Here is a 22,502-nt window from a genome sequence, read left to right as displayed (position 1 = left end):
TTGGTTCTGGAAAACAAATAGAGAACACACATCCTTTTATTTAGGACTTTGAATGCAACAGACTTTCACTTTAGCTTGCTCAGGCACTAGAGGGGAGTGTGGTGTCACACAAGTGTTGCAAGTGCTGCATTCTGCAAAGTGCATGTATGTTGGCATGCCCAGACACTGGGAAAAGGTACAGCAAAGAAGGACTAAGAAAAATATTCCCCTAAGATTGAAACAGGACAAACTTAGTTTCCAAAAGTCTACTTTGACCTAGTGTTTTACACAAAAATTCCCAATATAGGGATTTGATCTCCTTTAAGGGACAATATCATTCAATTTGGAGAAAGAAATGGCCACCTACTCCAGTATTTGTACCTGGGAAATGCCATGGACAAAGGAGCGTGGAGGGCTACACTCCATGGGGTCGCAAAAAGAGTCAGACGTGACTTAGTGACTAAACAAGTCATTCAAGTAATTTAATTTCCATAACCTTACTGTTATTTAAAAATGATATATGCTTACTTATTTTTAAGAAGAAAGTTAAACAATATAGAAAGTACAAAGAGGAAAGTGAAAACAACTGAACTCAAACGATATATTCCCACCGTATGGGGGAGGAGTCTTTCAGACCTCTCTCTCATTCACCCTTTACATACAGAAATACACATATGATTTTAAATACATTAAATGATACTGTATGTATGTGTTGTATGAAACTGCCTTCTGTTTCTGTAATGGTATTGTTGCAGAGGGAATAGACATCTTTCTGTGGTTGTGAGAAGGAGGAGTCACGGGACCTAGGTTTAAATTTCTTCTCCATGCACTATGTGACGTTGGGCAAGTGAGTTAACCCATCTGCATGTACCTCAGTTTCCCCATAATGCAAGAATAGGGATGATAATGTCACCTATTTAGACAGTTGATGTGAAAGTAAAATCAGATCGTGTAATTGTTTAAGACAGTACGTGGATCTTAATAAGTACTTAATACATTTTAACTATCTTAACTGAATACAAGTTTCAACCTCAGAGTAACATGGAAGGTTGTTATAATATGAAAGTGGGATTTTTTTTTAAATAACTTTCATCATGATAATCCTGAATGATGCTTTTAATATAAATTATTATTGCTTCTACATTTAACTATATCTTCCCTGACGCTGGTATTTACATGCAGCAAATACTATGTACTTATTTACTGATCTACCCGAAGACTTTAACAGAAAGAGATAAACTACCTTTTGTGGAGGCCATTTAAGAATTGTTCTGTGGAACACAAGGTGCCTTTAAGCAAGAGAATTTTCCATGGGCTGGCTTTATAAGACATGACTCCAGCTAAAAATCCCTGTTAATTATTAAACCCTTATGTATAATCTGGATACCTGACACTGCAGATACTGAAGATTGAGAACAGAGAGTGTTTTCCCTCAAGTTAAGCCTAAACACCGATAGAAAAAAGTAGTTATCAAGAGGTTGAAAAACCTCAAACCTTTCCCTCTTACATTTAGAAAATATGCTGGGTTATCTCCTGTTTTGGCTGGCATAAATATTGCCTAAACGATCAGTTTAAACCTTGTTTGGGATTCCTGCTTATTTTAGCATGGCGGATCTTAAAGTTCACAGGATCTTCCTTTTGGTTATTTCTCTGACAAAGTGTTTGGAGAGCACAAAACTGCTGGCAGACTTAAAAAAATGTGGTGACTTGGAATGTGAAAGTAAGTTGCTTTTCTTTTTTTCCTCTTAAACTAAAGCTCTGAAATGATATAAAATGTTATTGTGGACATGTATGATAAAAAATGAACATTAATATCATTGGGAAATATTTGTAGTTATAAGGTGTAGTCCACTATAAAAAGGACATGCTAGAAGCAAAACATTTTATGATAGTTTTTAATGTAAATATAAAGGAGTAAGGATAACCTTATATATAAATATATCAGAAATTATAAGGACATTAATCCAGCTTTCAAAACAAACTAGCACTTTTACTACTTTTTAAGATAAATGTAAATGATTTGTATTAAAAAAAAGCCATTTGATAGCTATTTTTATGAAGCTCTTACTTTTTTAGTTTCTGTTTCACAATCAGAAGTTGCTGACTCTCATGAGTTTTCTAAGACTGTTTTTATTTCATACCATCATGATTTATTGTCTAAAACTTTATCACACATTAATCATTTTTGCATAATTTATTATGTAAAAATAATGAAATCAATTTTAGGAGTTGAAAGTTTTATTTATGTCTGAATATTAAGCTTTCTCCTACAATGATAAATTAATTTTCATTTTGTTCTTTAAGAACTTATTATGGTACAGAACGAATAGCATCTTTCATCCCAATATATTAGAATCGCTTTAAACCTTCTATCCCTCCAGTATGTGAGAATTATTTCTAATTTGCAACATGGAAATTAAAAATTTAAAATATTATTAGTATTAACATAAATAATTTAAAAGTAAATTTTTATGTGTAAACATTTTCCTTAATAATTTGGATATGTAATTTAATATAGAAAGAATGTTTACTAGATGATAATAATAATATTATTATATAACCATTATATAATTATATTATTATCTAATTATATAATAATAATTAAAACAATTTTTATTTCTTTCTTTACAGCCTCATTTTAGTTGCCTTAGGGTTAGGCACATATCATGTTAACAGAACATTCACATTTATAGTAATCGATAAAAGTTATTTTAACTTTAATTGCACAACTTAATCAAAATGTTTTACATATGTCAGTATAATTATAATAGTTAATATGATATGTATATTACTTTACATGTTGAAGGGCTAAATCTAGCATATGGGGATATAATCGTTCATAGTTACCAAGGGTCTGTCATGTGCTGGGTCTGCAAGATGAGGGATGTGTATCTAAGCAGAATAAAATAAAATGTAAGATAAGTTTCTCTTCCTCCAGGGATTTTCATTCTAGTAAATGATGATAAGACAGGTCAATATGAAATAGTAAATAGGGGTATAACATAAGAATAATAGGTAATTTTGAAATTCAGAGAAGGGGTGGAGTAGGCTGGACCAATTAGGGATATCTCATATAAGAAGTAGGATATGAGTTGTCCATTAAGAGAGACTGATGGATTTCTAGAAAGGTTTAGGGAAAAACAAAGAAAAGCTCAGAATATAGAAAGCAGATGTTGCAGTGAAAAGAAAGTCAGTTCAGATCTGGCTCCACTATTTATCAGGTGTGTGACCATCTCTTTGAGACTTAATTAAAGGCTCATTTGTTAGTCTGAGATGAGATTATTTACCTCATAGCCTGTTTTGAGAATTTAATAATAACAAGGATAAAAGGTATGAAAGAGCTTATCATGATGCCTGGAGTATAGTAGATGCTAGGAAGAAAACTAATTATCTTTTCCTTCCCTTCTCTACTTTGCATGTTACATAGCTTTAATAAGCAGAGTCTCAGCCATAAGAGATTACAGAGGACCTGACTGTCGATACCTGAACTTCACTAAGGGAGAAGAGATATCGGTTTATGTTAAACTCTCAGGAAAAAGGGAAGACTTGTGGGCAGGAAGTGTAAGTATCTAACCTTATAAATCGAATACAGAATAAATGACCAGCTTGCACAAAGAAGCCTCGTTTTCATCTCTAAAAGAACTTAAAACATTTCAAAGTACTATATATATATATAACTTTTGATATATTTAAACAAACAACATGGACATGTTCACTATTGGTTCCAGAATTTCTATAAAAGTAGCTTTGGGGAAGCCAGTCTGATTGAGATGAAGGCTTAAGAGTGCCTTGAAGTTATTTTACATAAAATGCATAGTTTTTTAACTTAACTTTTATATTTGTTTGGAGAGACTTTAGAGGTACTGATGGAGGTTACCAGGTGACTAGGTAAGCCCAGCCATCCCTTGGTGCTACCAAGGTTTAGGAGAGACTGGGAAGTTTTAGTTAATCAGATTAAAAAACGTGTCTTGGGACTTCCCTGGCAGTCCAGTGGTTAGAGCTCCATGATATCACCTTTCACTGCCAAAGGTGCAGTTCCATTTCCTAACTGGGAAAACTGAGATCTCACTTGGCCAAAAAAATAAAAAAGACATGTCTTTCTGAGCAAATAAAGGTCTGAGTTGCTATTGAAGAGGTCCTCTGAAAGATTAGTAGCCTAAGGAAATGAGATATATTAATTTTTCATGGAAAAAAAGAATAGCTGAGACACTTTTATTCAGCCCAAAGTCCTATTACACTGAAATTCCTAGGCTCCTGAATCATCTTTCTGAATGCATAATGTAGAAAAATTAATGATTAATATTTTCAGTTGAAAATAGATTGGTATCTAAGATTATATCATTATGTTTAAGAATGAAAACATACCATGACACATGATTTTATTCCCAAGCTGAGCAAGCATGACCAAACTATACATACATCATTTCCATATAGCATATGCATAAGATCTCTTCGTTGTATAGCATCTAAACGGGAAGCCTCTGATCTTTATTTGAAGGTGCAGATTCTATGTGGGTCAATCCTGCTTCTTAGCATTAGAGGCTATATGACTGAACCTCAGACATTGTTGACCAGAATTGTTTACCTGGACTTTGCAGCTCCCAAGACTTCTTACTGCTTATGGTTCTTTAAACACACTATTTCTCTGACTTGAATGCACTGGAGGTATCTAATGCAACTATAAGAAAAATTAAACAGTAGGTATCATAAGAAGAAAAGAAAGCATTCTTTCTTGTCTGCTGCTACTGCTGCTAAGTCACTTCAGTCATGTCTGACTCTGTGCGACCCCATAGATGGCAGCCCACCAGGCTCCCCCATCCCTGGGATTCTCCAGGCAAGAACACTGGAGTGGGTTGCCATTTCCTTCTCCAATGCATGAAAGTGAAAAGTGAAAGTGAAGTCTCTCAGTTGTGTCTGACTCTTAGCAAACCCCATGGACCGCAGCCTACCAGGCTCCTCCATCCATGGGATTTTCCAGGCAAAAGTATTGGAGTGGGGTGCCATTGCCTTCTCCGTCTTTCTTTCTTGTCTACAATGTGTGAAAATGATAGTTCCACACAAAGCAAGATGTAATGTGTGGAGCCAGGGTGAAGTTTCAAGCACACTTACTTTTATGCTTTAGGTGTCTAGTCCAGGCAGATAGCCATTTAAGCAGCCACACTGTGGGCTTCCCTGGTGTCTCAGCGGTAAGGAATCCACCTGCCAGTGCAGGAGACACGGGTTTGATCTCTGCTCTGGGAGGATCCCAATGCTGCGAAGCCACTGAGACTGTGGGCCACAGTTACTGAACCTGCACTCTGGAGCCTGGAGTCACAACCACTGAGCCCACATGCCACGACTCCCGAAGCCCATGTGCCCTCGAGCCCATGCCCTGCAACAAGAGAAGCCACTGTGATGAGAGGCCTACACACCGTGACTGGAGAATAGGCCCTGCTGGCTGCAACCAGAGAAAAGCCTGCATGGCAACAAAGACATAGCACAGCCAAAAATAAGTAAATAACTAAAATTAAAAGAATCCACACTGTGTGATTAAGACTCTGGGCTTTTGTTGCTGAGGGCCTGGGTTCAATCCCTCATTAAAGAACTAAGACCCTGCAAACCAGGTTTTGCCACCATAGAAAAGGAGCCACATTGTGGAGTTCGCTTTGTCAGTTTTCAAATAGTTGCAGCAACTGAAGAGCTGGAAAAATCAGAATTGAGGTGTAATGGTGCTAAATCAAAGGGCCAAAAGAAATACACTCTTTAAACTTGGACAGGGGTAGGAAATGGACTGAGAGTGGCCGTGTGAAGCCTTCACTCTTGGGGGACATCTTGAAGGCACTTAAACATGATTGAGAGGACCTCTGTCACCAAGGTACAGAAGTTGAATGGAACCCAATCCCCTCTGGAGGACTCATAGATCTTTACTATCTTGATGAATCCATCTTGGCCCTTCAGGTTTAAACATCTTATCTTATTTTGACATCCTGAAAATGCTGAATATGTCACAGCTCCATCTAGCTTGGCTACTGTCACCTTTCCCTTGTTTTTTCATATTCCAGGTTTATTAGTATAAATCTGTGGTCCACGAGGCAAGAAAGGTCATTAAGAACAGAAAAAGGAAGAAAATGAGTGGTTTTCCCTCTGAAATCTGAAAAAGTGCCATTTTATAGCTTGCCCCTTTGTTCCCTCAAATTAACCCTGTTCTGTTGAGTAGCAAGCGGAATATGATTTAATTGGACTTTCTTTTAGATAGTAAATGAAAACCAATAAATATTTGTGATTTGAAATACATGAAAGTCAAGGACATGGAACAAAATTAGACTCAATAGCTATTGCTTTGATTACTCTTGTTAATATTTATTCTTCATTTTGATAGAAAGGAAAGGACTTTGGGTATTTTCCCAGAGATGCAGTCCAGATTGAACAAGTATTCATATCTGAGGAAGTTCAAATACCAACAAAAGTGAGTAAACAGATTTTGGTTGTTAATTGAACTGATTTATTTTTCTAAAGTAAATTTATGTATTTTTTTCCCTAACAAGAATTCTCTTTTCCAATTACCCGTTTTCTTTTTCTTCTTTCTCCTTTTAATGAATGTATTCTTTATTTAATTTAATTTATTTTTTAATTAATTGATATGGGAGTATAGTTGTTCTGTGTGTGTGTGTGTGTGTGTGTGTGTGTGTGTGTTAGTCATTCATTCATGTCTGACTCTTTGTGACCCCTTTGGACAGTAGCCCACCAGGATTCTCTGTCCATGGAATTCTCAAGGCAAGAATATTGGACTGGGTTGCCATTCCCTTATCGGTTATTAGTTGAATTTAAAATTTCTTGATTAACACAGTTTTCTGTGGTGTAAATGCCCATTGGTTATACATCTTATAGAGTGGATACATAAAATAGTCTTAAGAACTCACGCTAGGAATAGTTTGAGTATGTGAATAAAATCAGGTAAGACAGGGTTAATGACAAAGATTTTGCTTACTGAAAAATTAGCAGGCAGTAGAATATAGTAGTTCAGAGCATAAATTTTGGAGATGGGCTGGGTTCAAAGCCTGACTTAGCCACTGAGTTGTTATGTGATCTTTCTGCCTTTTTTCTCATTTGTGAAATGAGGATGATGATTATAAACTTACCTCATGAATGTATTGAGGAAAAAAGAGCATATGAAAGCACATAAAACAGCATTTACTAAATGCTATGTAAATGTTAGATATTATTACTAATGTTATTGTCCTCCTGAGACAGAGTTTATCTCCCATCATATTCTCTAGGTCTCCAATCTATAAACTTCTTTTGCTGTTGGAGCTTTAACTGAGTTTGATAATGCTGGGCTTGATAATGAGAAAGGGAATCAGAAGGTGACTCTTCAATACATGAATTTGACTAGCGCATTTAATTCAGATTCTGGGTTCGATCCCTGGATCAGCAAGATTCTCTGGAGGAGAGTATGGCCACCCACTCCAGAATTCTTGCCTGGAAAATCCCATGGACAGAGGAGCCTGGCAGGCTACGGTCCATAGGATCACAAAGAGTCAGACACAACTGAAACGACTTAGCACACACACATGCAGGTTAAGCCAGTTTACCTTAAATGAGGTCAGTGTGAAGTCAGCCAGTTTACCTTAAATGAGGTCAGTGTGAAGTCAGTTCTGCCTGGTTAAGTAAACTGTCTATTATCTGGCTCTTTCCCAGCACAAATTCTGGGATTACCTGTCTATTCACTGTGTAACTATCGGTCCTGCCAGTTCTGTCTCCAAAATATATCTATCTGTCTTCTCTTCATTTTTACTCTCCCTATAGCTCTGACTCAAAGCATAATTACCTCCTGAGTAGAACCTGTAGTAGGTTTCTAACTGGTCTTTTTACCTTTACTTTTGCCTTCTTCCAATTCATTCTCTAAACAGCCATGAATCTTATAGTCATGAATCAAAATCCAAAAAATCAGATCTTGTCATTCACTTGTTTTAAAGCCTTTTAACGGCTTTGCGTTGAATCTGGAATCAAGCTCTGACTCCTTACCTGGCTCTGCATGATCTGTTCCTGCCCTCTGCTGACCTTGTCTTATGCCCTTCTTCTGGCCCCGACTATGCTCCTAGCCATGCTGGCCTATTGACTGTTCTTAGACCATGCCAAGCCCTTTCCCCGCCTACAAACCCAAATTGGTCATTCCCCTTGTTTGGAATGCTTTCCCTAAGTTCTTCACCTGGTTAGTCCCTCCTTATCCTTTTGTTGTTGTTGTTTAGTCCTTAAGTTGTATCTGTTATTGCTTAGTCGTTAAGCTGTAGGTCGCAGCTTAAACATCAGTGCCTCAGAGAGCTCTTCCATGATGATTCTAAAGGAATTAATGCTTCTCAACCACAACTTCCTATTTCCTGCATAGCACTTATAACAATCTATTACTTATTGTTTCTATCATTTACTGTAGAATTTCAGTACTTGGCACAGAGCAGAGCACATAGTAGGCATATCAGTTCAGTCAGTTCAGTTCAGTCCCTCAGTCATGTCCGACTCTGCGACCCCATGAATCGCAGCATGCCAGGCCTCCCTGTCCATCAAAAACTCCCAGAGTTTACTCAAACTCATGTCCATCGAGTCAGTGATGCCATCCAACCATCTCATCCTCTGTCACCCCCTGCTCCTCCTGCCCCCAATCCCTCCCCAGCATCAGGGTCTTTTCCAATGAGTCAACTCTTCGCATGAGGTGGCCAAAGTATTGGAGTTTCAGCTTCAACATCAGTCCTTCCAATGAACACCCAGGACTGTTCTCCTTTAGGATGGACTGATTGGATCTCCTTGCAGTCCAAGGGACTCTCAAGAGTCTTCTCCAACACCACAGTTCAAAAGCATCAATTTTTCGGCACTCAGCTTTCTTCACAGTCCAACTCTCACATCCATACATGACCACTGGAAAAACCATAACCTTGACTAGATGGACATTTGTTGACAAAGTAATGTCTCTGCTTTTTAATATGCTATCTAGGTTGGTCATAACTTTCCTTCCAAGGAGTAAGTGTCTTTTAATTTCATGGCTTCATTCACCACCTGCAGTGATTTTGGAGCCCAAAAAAGTAAAGTCTGACACTACTTCCACTGTCTCCCCATCTATTTGCCATGAAGTGATGGGACCAGATGCCATGATCTTAGTTTTCTGAATGTTGAGCTTTAAGCCAACTTTTTCACTCTCCTCTTTCACTTTCATCAAGAGGCTTTTTAGTTCCTCTTCACTTTCTGCCATAAGGGTGCTGTCATCTGCATATCTGAGGTTATTGATATTTCTCCCAGCAATCTTGATTCCATCTTGTGCTTCTTCCAGCCCAGCATTTCTCATGATGTACTCTGCATATATATTAAATAAGCAGGGTGACAATATACAGCCTTGACGTACTCCTTTTCCTATTTGGAACCGGTCTGTTGTTCCATGTCCAGTTCTAACTGTTGCTTCCTGACCTGCATATAGGTTTCTTAAGAGGCAGGTCATGTGGTCTGGTATTCCCATCATTTTCAGAATTTTCCACAGTTTATTGTGATCCACACAGTCAAAGGCTTTGACATAGTCAATAAAGCAGAAATAGATATTTTTCTGGAACTCTCTTGCTTTTTCGATGATCCAGCAGATGTTAGCAATTTGATCTCTGGTTCCTCTGCCTTTTCTAAAACCAGCTTGAACATCTGGAAGCTCACGGTTCACATGTTGCTGAAGCCTGGCTTGGAGAATTTTGAGCATTACTTTACTAGCATGTGAGATGAGTGCAATTGTGTGGTAGTTTGAGCATTCTTTGGCATTGCCTTTCTTTGGGATTGGAATGAAAACTGACCTTTTCCAGTTCTGTGGCCACTGCTGAGTTTTCCAAATTTGCTGGCATATTGAGTGCAGCACTTTCACAGCATCATCTTTCAGGATTTGAAATAGCTCAACTGGAATTCCATCACCTCCACTAGCTTTGTTCGTAGTGATGCTTTCTAAGGCCCACCTGAAAAACAAAAAATAAGGCCCACCTGACTTCACATTCCAGGATGTCTGGCTCTTGGTGAGTGATCACACCATTGTGATTATCTGGGTCGTGAAGATCTTTTTTGTACAGTTCTTCTTTGTATTCTTGCCACCTCTTAATATCTTCTGCTTCTGTTAGCTCCATACCATTTCTGTCGTTTATCGAACCCATCTTTGCATGAAATGTTCCCTTGGTATCTCTAATTTTCTTGAAGAGATCTCTCGTCTTTCCCATTCTGTTGTTTTCCTCTATTTCTTTCCCTTGATCACTGAGGAATGCTTTCTTATCTCTCCTTGCTATTCTTTGGAACTCTGCATTCAAATGGGAATATCTTTCCTTTTCTCCTTTGCTTTTTGCTTCTCTTCTTACAGCTATTTGTAAGGCCTCCTCAGACAACTCTTTTGCCCTTTTGCATTTCTTCTCCATGGGGATGGTCTTGATCCCTGTCTCTGTACAGTGTCACGGACCTTTGTCCATAGTTCATCAGGCATTCTGTCTATCAGATCTAATCCCTTAAATCTATTTCTCACTTCTACTGTATAGTCATAAGGGATTTGATTTAGGTCATACCTGAATGGTCTAGTGGTTTTCTCCACTTTCTTCAATTTCATTCTGAATTTGGCAATAAGGAGTTCATGATCTGAGCCAGAGTCAGCTCCTGGTCTTGTTTTTGCTGACTGTATAGAGCTTCTCCATCTTTGGCTGCAAAGAATATAATCAATCTGGTGTTGACCATCTGGTGATGTCCATGTGTAGAGTCTTCTCTTGCGTTGTTGGAACAGGGTGTTTGCTATGACCAGTGTGTTCTCTTGGCAAAACTCTATTAGCCTTTGCCCTGCTTCATTCCATACTCCAAGGCCAAATTTGCCTGTTACTCCAAGTGTTTCTTGACTTCCTACTTTTGCATTCCAGTCCTCTATAATGAAAAGGACGTCTTTTTTGGGTGTTAGTTCTAGAAGGCCTTGTAGGTCTTCATAGAACCGTTCAACTTCAGCTTCTTCAGCATTACTGGTTGGGACATAGGCTTGGATTACCGTGATACTGAATGGTTTGCCTTGGAAACGAACAGAGATCATTCTGTCATTTTTGAGATTGCATCCAAGTACTGCATTTCAGACTCTTTTGTTGACCATGATGGCTACTCCATTTCTTCTAAGGGATTCCTGCCTGCAGTAGTAGATATAATGGTCATCTGAGTTAAATTCACCCATTCCAGTCCATTTTAGTTCGCTGATTCCTAGAAGGTCGACATTCTAGGCATATAGGAGGCCCAAATTCTTAGGTCAAGTCCCCTGGGAAATAGATGGACTTTTGCATCCAAGAAAGGTACTGGGGAGTACTCTTGGGACTAGCACTTATAAAGAAACACCAGAAAATGCAGGATTGGACAGACAGAGAAGTTGAACTATAATGCAGTTGCAGCAATGATTTCAGGTGATTCTATAAGGAACTTAGAAGCTGAGATGACTTTTCAGATTTGTTCTGAATAGAGGCAAGGGGATAAGCCTTTTTATCCTTGCACGACTGGCTCATCTAGGGTAGTATAACCTTGGGCTACATTAGACTAGTATTTACTAGAGACAGTTTCTATTTTAAGTACTTGATTCATTTAATCGTTTACAACAGCCCTATAAGGTATTATTTTTCTCATTTTGTGAATGAAGAGACTGAGGCATAGGAAGGTCATCTAATTCACCCAAGGTCACAGAGCTAGTAAACAGCAGGATTAAGATTTCAATCCAAGGGTGAAACAGATCACCAGCCCAGGTTGGATGCATAAGACAAGTGCTCAGGGCTGGTGCACTGGGAAGACCCAGAGGGATGGGATGGGGAGGGGGGGTGGGAGGGAGGATTGGGATGGGGAACACATGTAAATCCATGGCTGATTCATTTCAATGTATGGCAAAAACCACTACAATATTGTAAAGTAATTAGCCTCCAACTAATAAAAATAAATGAAAAAATAAATAAATAAAAAATAAAAAATGAAAAAAAAGATTTCAATCCATAGTGTTTGGCTCCAACGTCTATTAATCACCTACAGTGTTGTAGTGCCAAAATTATACTGTAGAAATTGCAATTCTGAGGTTTTTTTTTGTAAAATTCTGAGTTTTATTCTCATTTTATAATGGTGATTACCAAACAGCAGTGCATATCAGTGTCTCATACCTTCAGAAAAAAAAATAGCTTTTATCACTTTATTCTTGAAAATTCGGTTTTCTGTGAAATGAGCAAGTGGATCCCTGTCTCCATTGGCTGCTTACAGTAACTCAGTTAAAGAAGCCTGAGTGTTTTAGTGTAGCTTCTAACCAGGCCATCATGCTTTGGAATCTGGTTTTTCTGAGCTGTGATCATCCTGCTGTAAATTCCGGTCTGAAACCACTGCACAGCTCCAAATGTCCATTCAGTGTACCCTTACAAGGAGCAAGATTTTGTGGCCATGTATGCCTTTTCATTAGAGTTTCTTTGCGGAATATACTCAATACTGGATTGTCTTTTCTTCTAAAGTTCTTCAACTATTTGATCACAAATCCTAATGCAAGTGGATCTCACTGAGGTTTATATCACTAACCCTGAAAAGTCAGTTAGGATACAAATGTTTGCGATTAGGAGTTTTTGCTCAGCTATTGAGCTAGTTGTGTGGCCTTGGGAAAATGACACTCACTTGGAATGATTTTGGACAAACAAGGAGTTTCAGTATATTAATGTCAATCATATATATATTTTTCCTTTCAGGAATCTGACTTTTTCTGTCTTCTTGGAATAAACTATGTATTTGAAAATGAAGCTAGTGAGTTAAACAGTGATAATAGTGAAAATATGTATCCATATGAAGAAGATAATGACCCCAAATCTAGTGTATATGAAAATGATTTTCAGATAGAACCTGGCTTTTATTCAACTTCTGAAGGTAGTTTGTTTGAAGACCAATTTCCAGCTTCAGAGGCTCCTGAAGATATCAGAAGTACTAGTCAATCAGAAGATTGGGAAGCAGAAGCTGGAAGTATGGAACAGTATCTTATTCCAGAAGAGGATCATGTCCCACCGTCTTCAACTGTGCCTGAAGTGAAAGAATGGTTTGGATTCGGAAAGGACCAAACTGAAGAAAAGACTTTTGAATCAGTTATTGAACCTCAAGAAGAAAGCTCATTTCGAAGTAGACAAACAGCAGTGGAAGATGGGAATGACCCAGAGGAATTAAACAGTGGTAAGCCCCAAACAGAACATAAGCAAGAACTTGAATCAGAGTTTGATTCAGTGCCAAAGGAACAGTCTGAACTAGTATCTGAGTCAGAGCACATTTTCAATCCTCAAGACGCTGGTTGGTTTGGTGGTGGATTTACAAGTTATTTGGGTTTTGGAGGTGAGGATACAGAGCTTGAGTTATTGTCCAAAGAAAGCAACCCACCTTTAGAAGATGTTCCTAGTTCCATATCCTCTGAAGAAGAACCCACTGTTCTGTGTACAGAAATATTAACAGAAAAAGAAGACATAATCACTAATAACAGCTCAATTCTCAAGCCAAGCTGGTTTGATTTTGGTTTTGCTATGCTAGGCTTTGCATATGCTAATGAAGATAAAATGATATCAGATGATGGAATAAATGAAGAAGGAGGTGTGGGAGATAAACATAGACATCCTTCAACAAGTGAATTTGACCCTCATAAAGAACAAGAAATAAAACTAATAAAAATTACGGAAACTGAAAATCAAATAGTCAAGGAAAGGGTCTTAGAGAAAACAGATGATTCTGATACTGTACCATATTTTAAAAAGCTATTGTATAATTTTAACAATCGCTGGAGGTTCCAGAATACTCCAAAGGAAACGGAATTGACATTTCCCAAACAGACTCTGGATGAAAGTAATATAGGTGAAAATGATAAAACAGAAGAATTTTCAGCTGAAAAGTACCCCACAGATAATATAGAAGATATGTTGAAAAGTGATTACAGTCAGCCAGGTTAGTATAAAATATCTATAATGTGATTTCTTTTTTAAACATAGGAAAAAGTGAAATTGCTAGTTGCTCAGTCTTGTCTCACTTTTTGAGGTGCCATGGACTGTAGCCCGCCAGGCTCCTCTGTCCATGAATTCTCCAGGCCAGAATACCAGAGTGGGTAGAGATTCTCTTCTTCAGGGGGTCTTCCCAAGCCAGGGGTCAAACCCGGGTCTCCCGCATTATGGGCAGATTCTTTATAGTCTGAGCCTACTTTTAAAAATACAAATCACATGAAAAATCCAGGAATCCTTGTTTTTCTAAATAAACAATAATCAGCAACAAGCTTATCAATCACCCTTTTATCAATATATCTGGTTTGCTCTGGGACTTAGTAGATCTTGAAGTGAAGTGAAAGTCAGTCAGTCATGTCCAACTCTTTGCGACCCCATGGACAGGCGCCTGCCAGGCTCCTCTGTTCATGGAATTCTGCAGGCAAGAATACTGGAGTGGGTTGCCATTCCATTCTCCAGGGGATATTCCCAACTCAGGGTTCAAACCCAGGTCTCCCACATTGCAGGTGGATTCTTTACTGTATGAGCCACCAGGGAAGCCCTTAGTAGATCTCAGTATCATAAAATCTCAAGGGGCAAGGAATGATTGGATATATATGGATATTTCAAGGAGATCTCTAGGTATTTTACAATAAGTTTTAATCAAACTGCTATATGTAGACAGGTTTAAAAATATATGTAGTGCTAAGGCTTTTTTGTTTTTTTTAAACAAAAGCAATTTCTATTCCCTTTGTCTATCTCTACTTCCACCTCTCTCCCAAGGATAATAATTTCTTTTATTTTTTAGAGAAAATTTATTTTAGTATTTATCTATTTTCTAAATAAAATATTTATATTGTTCTTCTTTGATTAACCTATTAACCTATTTTAGATAATGTCCATTGACTTCTTGTTCTGTTAGGTGATAATTTTGCTTATTAGGTTATTCTAAAAACACCTTTCATTAATTTAAAATAGTCTTGGTTTCTAAATTATATTTTATTCTAGATCTATAGTTCCTCACCTCCCCCCTAAGAAGATCTGTGATAACAAGGGTTTTCTTTAAGTGTACAAGATAATATGGAAACTCAAGCAAAAACAATGTAAAAAGTTTTCCACATTCTCCCTCAAGTCTCTCAATTCTGGGAGCTCAACAGAGGACAACAGAAGAGGGCAGAGTAGCAGAGGAGACTTCTAGGTGTCCAGGCATCAGTGACTCCTATGATTAAAAACATGTGGATTATATTTTAAGTAGAGTTATATAACATGACTTTCTCACATCTCCATTCTGATGTCTTTATGATGGACAGATTAGAAACTCAACAAATATTGGCCAATAATACAGACACAATTGAACTTTAGAATGACAGAAAAACTTTCACAAGAAGAGATCAATAATGCAAACTCAGAAAGAAACACATTTCTTTGGAGCTAGTTGATTTTCTTGAATTTCCAGAAGAACTATATGTTATTTCTTAATATTCTACAAAATGTGAGTTCTTTACTTGATCAACATCCTCTAACCAGAATATAGACTTTAGATTCTAAGTGAAGTGAAAGTATTTGTTGCTCAGTCATGTCAGACTCTTTGAGACCCCATGGACTGTAGCCGGCTAGGCTCTTCTGTTCATGGAATTCTCCAGGCAAGAATACTGGAGCGGGTAGCCATTCCCTTCTCTAGGGGATCTTCCTGACCCAGGGATCGAACTTGGGTCTCCTGCATTGCAGGCAGATTCTTTGCCATCTGAGCCACTTCTAACACTTTTCTAAATAAGAAAGGTGTAGATATGATGATTTTCATGATTGAAAACATTAGAGACCTAGATTTTCAAAGGCTAGAGGAAATCATTTTATTCTAAGCTTGTTAGATCCTAAAGAGATATTTGTGAAAAAGCAGATGAGAGTAACTGGAAAGAAGAGAGACTAAAACAAAGCAATATCAACCCAGAAATATAGGCGAAAAATTTTTATAGATGTATAAAAATATTTTAGAGCTTATTTATAGAAACTTCAGGGCATTCTGAATATCATTTTAGTAGAATTTATTTCATGTAGCGATGCTGGGAGAATAACTTGGTAAATAGTCAAGCAGTGCATTTATGCAACTATAACTAGTTTTGAAGGATTTTTATAAAAGTGTTAAGAAATTCTTTTAAGGTTCAGAGAAAAGATGCCTTACTCTACAAATATTTCAAACATTTCACTATTAGCTAAATGAAAAGCAAACTAGGGTCATGCAAAGTTTGCTATTAAAAAAGAGAATACTAAAGGAAGGATTCAGTTAATGCCACAGAGTCTATTTTCTGGATATTGGAGAAATAGCTAAAATAGCCAATATTTTCAGATAATTTCAGTAACCCTTTTAGGGAATAACAAGTGAAAACTGGACTTAAGTATAAAGAATGCATAAGAAAAATGAACCACTGATCTTGAATAAGTATTTGTGAAAAGCTGAGACTTGAGATAACACATTGACAAAAAGCCAATATTGCTGATCTAAGAATTTACAAAATAAATTAATTAGATAAGTTATTTATATTACAATATTAATAGCTATTTTACAAAAGGATTCCAACTGAGCTTATTTAAATAATGAATTTTTCAAGTACAGTTAAATAGGAAAGAAAATTCATTTTTTAATTTGAATTAAAACTTTATTAATTTATTAACAATTATAAGAAAGTCATAACTGTATCTAATGTAAATCTTTTTAAAAAATTGAATTATTTACAATATTTCAGGTATACAGCAAAGTGATTCAGTTATATATAACAATATATGTACATATAAGAACATATATGAGTACATACATAAGAATATATATTATTTTTCAGATTGTTTTCAATTACAGGTTATTGTAAGATATTGAGTATAGTTTCCTGTGCTATTATTAGGACTTTGTTGTTTATTTTATATACTGCTGCTGCTGCTAAGCTGCTTCAGTCGTGTCCGACTCTGTGCGACCCCACAGACAGCAGCCCACCAGGCTCCTCTGTCCCTGGGATTCTCCAGGCAAGAATACTGGAGTGGGTTGCCATTTCCTTCTCCAATGCATGAAAATGAAGTGAAAGTTAAGTCGCTCAGTTGTGTCCGACTCTTGGAGACCCCATATATACTGCTGCTGCTACTGCTAAGTCATTTCAGTCATGTCCGACTCTGTTCGACCCCATAGATGGCAGCCCACCAGGCTCCCCCATCCCTGGGATTCTCCAGGCAAGAACACTGGAGTGGGTTGCCATTTCCTTCTCCAATGCATGAAAGTGAAAAATGAAAGTGAAGTCGCTCAGTTGTGTCTGACTCTTAGCGACCCCATGGACCGCAGCCTACCAGGCTCCTCCATCCATGGGATTTTCCAGGCAACAGTACTGGAGTGGGGTGCCATTGCCTTCTCCACCCATATATACAGTAGTATATAAATGTTAATCCCAAATTCTTAATTTATCCCTCCCTTTCTTTCTCTTGGTAACTATAAGTTTGTTTTTTGCTTGTGAGTCTATTTCTGTTTTGTAGGTAAGTTCATTTGTATAATTTTTCTAGATTCCACATGTAAGTGATATCATATGATATTTGTCATTCACTATCTGACTTCATCTAATATGATAATCTCTAGGTCTATCCAATGCTGCAAATAGCATATTTCATTCTTTTTTATGGCATGTAGTCCATTGTATGTATTTAATACATACAATCTTCTTTTTCTGTTCATCTGTTGATAGACATTTAGATTGCTTCCATGTCTTGGCTATTGTAAATAATGCATGTATGTTTTCAAATTGTAGTTTTCTCCCAGTATACGGCCAGGTGTGGGGTTGTTCGATCCTATGGAAGTTCTATTTTTAGTTTTTTAAGGGACCGCCATGCTGTTCTCCCTAGTGGCTGCACCAGTTTATGTTCCCACCAGAGTACAGAAGGCTTTCCTTTTCTCCACACCCTCTTCAGTATTCATTGTTTGTCGACATTTTGATGATGGCCATTCTGACTGGTGTGGTACCTTACTGTAGGTTTGATTTACATTTCTCTAATAATTAGCAATGTGCTTCTTCTTGGCCATCTGGATGTCTTCTTTGAAGAATTGTCTGTTTAGGTCTTCCACTCATTTTTGATTGAGTTGTTTGCTTTTTTGATATTGACCTGTATGAGCTGTTTGTGTATTTTGGAAATCAATCCCTTGTCCATAGCATCATTTGCAAATATTTTCTCCCATTTCATAGGATGTCTCTTTGTTTTGTTTATGGTTTCTTTCGCTGTGCAAAGATTTTTAGTTTAATTAGGTCCCATTTATTTTTGGTTTTGTTTTCTTTACTCTAGGAGACAGATTCCCCAAAATATTGCTGTGATTTATATAAAAAAGTGTTCTACCGTTGCTTTCCTCTAGGAGTTTTTATAGTATCCAGTCTTGTAGTTAGGTCTCTAAATTTTTTGTGTATGGTATTAGAGAATGTTCTAATTGCATTCTTTTACGTGTTGCTGTCTAGTTTTTCCTGTACCACTTATTGAAGAAACTATCTTTTCTACATTGTATATCCTTATCTACTTTGTTGTAGATTAATTGACCATAAGTGTGTGGGCCTATTTCTGGGCTCTCTAGACTACTCCATTGATCCATGTATCTATTTTTGTTCCAGTGTCATACTGTTCTCATGATTGTAGCTTTGTAGTGTAAGCTGAAGTCAGGGAGTATGATTCCTCCAGATCTGTTCTTCTTTCTCAAGATTGCTTTGGCTTCTAATGTAAATCCTAAGGCTTGCATTTGAGTCATGTAAAAATAATACCTCAGAAATGTAATTAAATATGAAAATAATATAGGAAGTTTTTGGTTTTTTACATATATTTATTTCAAGTGTATTATCAGATAACATTTTAAAAAGAATCAATCTAGGCACACATAAATTTTGGGAAATCAATTGTTGAATAAGTCTTTTTTCCTCTTATGCCATTAAACATCATTGTAGATCACTATTTGAATCCTGTATTTACAGTGGTCCAATTATATTCAGACTCCTGAATTGATTGTTAATTTTAAATTTTAATGTCCACATGTGATATTATTAAATTACAGGTACCTGTTTGCTCACTGGGGACTTTCTTCTTTTAAACAATGCTAAGTGTCAGCATGAAAATGATATGTTACATTCATAACTCAAAGAGCGAAGTTAGATATTGAATAATTCAGTTAGGACTATTCTTTAATATTGTTTTTCAGGACTGCAATGATAGTTTTCTATCTTTGTCTTAAAAAGTAACTGAGAAATAAATTCCACAATTTACTTGACTACTATACCTCAGGCTAGGACTAGTTAGAACCTTTTTTAAAAAAAAAATCCTGTTTGATTAGTTCATTGAATCAAGTGATCTGTTTAAACTATATTTGAAGATTGAATTGATGGCTGTGTGACATGGCATGCACATAAATATATGGTGCAACATTACAAGTATGGAAAATTATAACACATATATTTCAAATTAAATTTTTTTCTTAATTTTGGAGAAGGGTAATCCTTTTTAAGGGCTTCCCAGATGGCTCAGTTGTAATCTGCTTGCCAATGCATGTCGGGTTCACTCTCTGGGTTCGGAAGAGCCCCTGAAGAAGGAAATGGCAACCTGCTCCAATAGTCTTGCCTGGAAAATCCCATGGACAGAGAAGCCTGGCAGGCTACATTCCATGGGATCACAAAAGTTGGACACAACTTAATGACTAAACATCAACGACAACAATCCTCTTTAAAATGAATTTTCTCGAGATATGCATATAGATATATATGTGTGTGTGTGTGTGTGTATATATATATATATATATATATATCTTCATATATACAGGGCCATGAGCCAAAGGATGCAGATGGCCTCCAGAAGGCAGAACAAGCAAGGATATGAATTCTCCTCTAGACCTCCAGAAGGAACACAGCCCTGCCAAAGCCTTGGTTTTAGGATTTCTGATTTCTAGAAATATATTTGTGTTGTTTAAGCTATTAAGTGTGTGTTAATTTATTATATCTGCATTAGGAACTAATACAGACTATAAATTTGTTTCAATGAATTCTTTCCATAATGAAGTATCACAATGCCCACAAAGATTCAAAGGATGACCTGCCTAGAAAAAAATAGGAAGCCTACAACAAAGTAAACATTATTAAAAACCCTAAACATTTCTATTTGCAGATATGGACTCTGAAATAGAGCTCCCTATGGGAATTCATGAAGAAGCTCATTTCAAAACTCTATCTTCTGAAAATAGTGATGAAAAATTAAAAACGTCACTAGACACTGAAAGGCCTACTCAGGTGGAAATGGACACATCTACGGAAAATACCCTGTCAAACAGTCAGATCCTTTTAACTGATAACTCTTTATCTCCTCAAAATTACATTGCTAAAAAAGGTAAGAAACAAGTTATTTGTTCTCTAATGCAGCAATTAAGGAAGAAATTAAACTCAAAATTTGTATCTTATCAAGTATTAACATTTTAATTTATAAATTGACAGAAGATGCTTCTTGGCGTCAGCTTCTGGAATATTTATTTCAAATTGATGTTTATGATTTCCTGAATTCTGCATTTTCACCAATTGTAATTCTTATAGAAAGGGTAAGTTGAAATTTTAGATATTTTTCAATACTTTTATGTGTGTGCTAAGTTGAGTCAGTTGTGTCTGACTCTTTGTGAGGCTATAAACTGCAGCCTGCCAGGTTCCTCTGCCTATGGGATGATGTAGGCAAGAATATTGGAGTGGATTGCCATTTTCTTCTTCAGGGGATCTACCCGACCAAGGGATTGAACCTGAATTTCTATGTCTTTTGCATTGGCAGGTGGGTTCTTTATCACTAGCGCCACCCAATAATTTTACCTATTTTACTAAATATAGGAGTAACTGAAAATTATGTTTGAGTGAATCCTCCATATGTAAATATTATTGATGCATAACATTTCTCTTTGCGTAAAACCTTACATGAAGCTTTTCCCTTACATGAATATTTTGTTGCATGGATGTTCTTAAAGATATTTTAAAAAACCTTTCCTTAAGCTTTGTTGATCTTGAGCATTAGGGTTTTTTCCTTCTCTCTTTTTTTAAATCAGAAGAAATCATACTAAGATTTAACTCAGAAATAATATGAACTGAAACTTAATCTTAAGCAAATTACTAATATTTGAATAACAGCTGTGACCTCAAAATGATGTAATGTGAGAATCTTGCAAAAACAACTAGTACTTCAAAATTTAACCAAGTCATAACTAAAATTCTAAAGTTTGTCTGCTTTTTCATTTATTGTAACTTCTATTAAATTCTATCTCATTTATTGTAAATGAAATATTACAAAAGGACCTAGCCGTAGTATTTGGCACATAAGGTCTTTTGCAAGTGTTTGTTCCTTTTCTCATTTACTACTATTATATAAATAATTGAGGAAGCACTTGTATCTTCTCATTTACATTTTAAGATGAAACTTAACAGTGGTTGCCCTCAAGGAGTTCATTCCCGTTGGACACAGTAGAAAAAGCAATAACTGTACTATGTGCTGTAATGGCCACAGGATGCTACTGCTACACAGGAGGAGCTGCCTGGTAGACTGATTGGGAATGGTAGGTAGAGAGAGTGGGAAGGAGGAGCCTGGGAAAATGTCCCAGAAGAGATCTTACTTGAGCTGATGTTGAAGAAAGAGTAGCAGTTAGCCAGGCAAGAAAGGATGAACATTCTAGGTTGAGAGTGCATTTTTAGAAAGTACAGAAGTGGGAGAGATTCTGGCATTTCTAAGCAATTCAGTCTGATTGAATTTATAAGCAATAAATTTATAAGCAATTTATAAGTAATTCAGTCTGATTGAATATAAAGTGAGACTAAAGTTGAATACTGGGATTAAAGAGAAAGGTTAGCTTTGCATTTGTGATAGGAAGTTGAACTCTATCTTTTCAATAATGGGGCACTATTTTTTTTTTTTTTAATTTTTTTTGGGGGGCACTATTTTTTAAATTTATTTTTAATTGGAAGATAATTGCTTTAAGTAAAGTGAAAAAGTTTCATGTATGAAGTCTGTCAACCCACACTGTCAATATTAATAAGAATTGAATGAAGACCAGAGGAAGGGAGTCCAATCAAGAAGTTATCACTTGAGTTCAGGAAACAAATCGTGAAGGTCTAAATTAGGGTTTATAAACTCAAATGAAATGAGTGCAGCACAGGTAAAGGAGAGAACTGTAGCCAACTATAGAGTGTACACCTTCTCCAAAGGATATAGTTCCTTCAGTTTGGGTTTTTTTTTTTCCAGATTTTCTGATATTTCGAGAAAAATTGGAAATCTAGATTTTTTTTCTCTTTTTTTTTGAAATCTAGTTTTTTTTTGTGTGTGAAATCTCCCATTTTTAAAAAAAGAACCTGTTTTTTAAAAATAATATTTAAAAATATTTATTGATTTATGGCTGTGTTGGGTCTTTGTCGCTGCACAGGTTTTTTCTAGCTTCAGTGAGTGGGGGCCGCTCTAGCTGTGGTGCAAGGGCTTCTCACTGCCGTGGCTCCTGTTACGGAGCACAGGCTCCAGTGCGAGGGCTCCGGGGGTCACAGT

General features: G+C 36.7%; 1 protein-coding gene across 4 annotated transcripts in view; it reads left to right on the top strand.

Moving 5' to 3' along the window:
- Window positions 1–1,383: 1,383 nt before the first annotated feature.
- MIA2 (MIA SH3 domain ER export factor 2) overlaps window positions 1,384–22,502 on the top strand; it is a 90,554-nt gene continuing 69,435 nt past the window's right edge. For 2 of the 4 annotated variants that reach the window (XM_043434634.1, XM_043434633.1), the window contains exons 1-6: window positions 1,384–1,699; window positions 3,407–3,540; window positions 6,338–6,424; window positions 12,693–13,920; window positions 20,109–20,327; window positions 20,432–20,532. In XM_043434634.1, coding sequence (XP_043290569.1) covers window positions 1,585–1,699; window positions 3,407–3,540; window positions 6,338–6,424; window positions 12,693–13,920; window positions 20,109–20,327; window positions 20,432–20,532 — 1,884 coding nt within the window. In that variant the 5' untranslated portion in view covers window positions 1,384–1,584. The remainder of the gene's footprint in view (window positions 1,700–3,406; window positions 3,541–6,337; window positions 6,425–12,692; window positions 13,921–20,108; window positions 20,328–20,431; window positions 20,533–22,502) is intronic. The other 2 variants (XM_043434636.1, XM_043434635.1) reach the window with 1 other exon arrangement.

Source organism: Cervus canadensis, chromosome 17, assembly GCF_019320065.1.
Source record: "Cervus canadensis isolate Bull #8, Minnesota chromosome 17, ASM1932006v1, whole genome shotgun sequence".
NCBI lineage: Eukaryota > Metazoa > Chordata > Mammalia > Artiodactyla > Cervidae > Cervus > Cervus canadensis.
The sequence above is the reverse complement of the archived record's forward strand: the minus strand, read 5'-3'. Positions and strand labels throughout refer to the sequence as shown.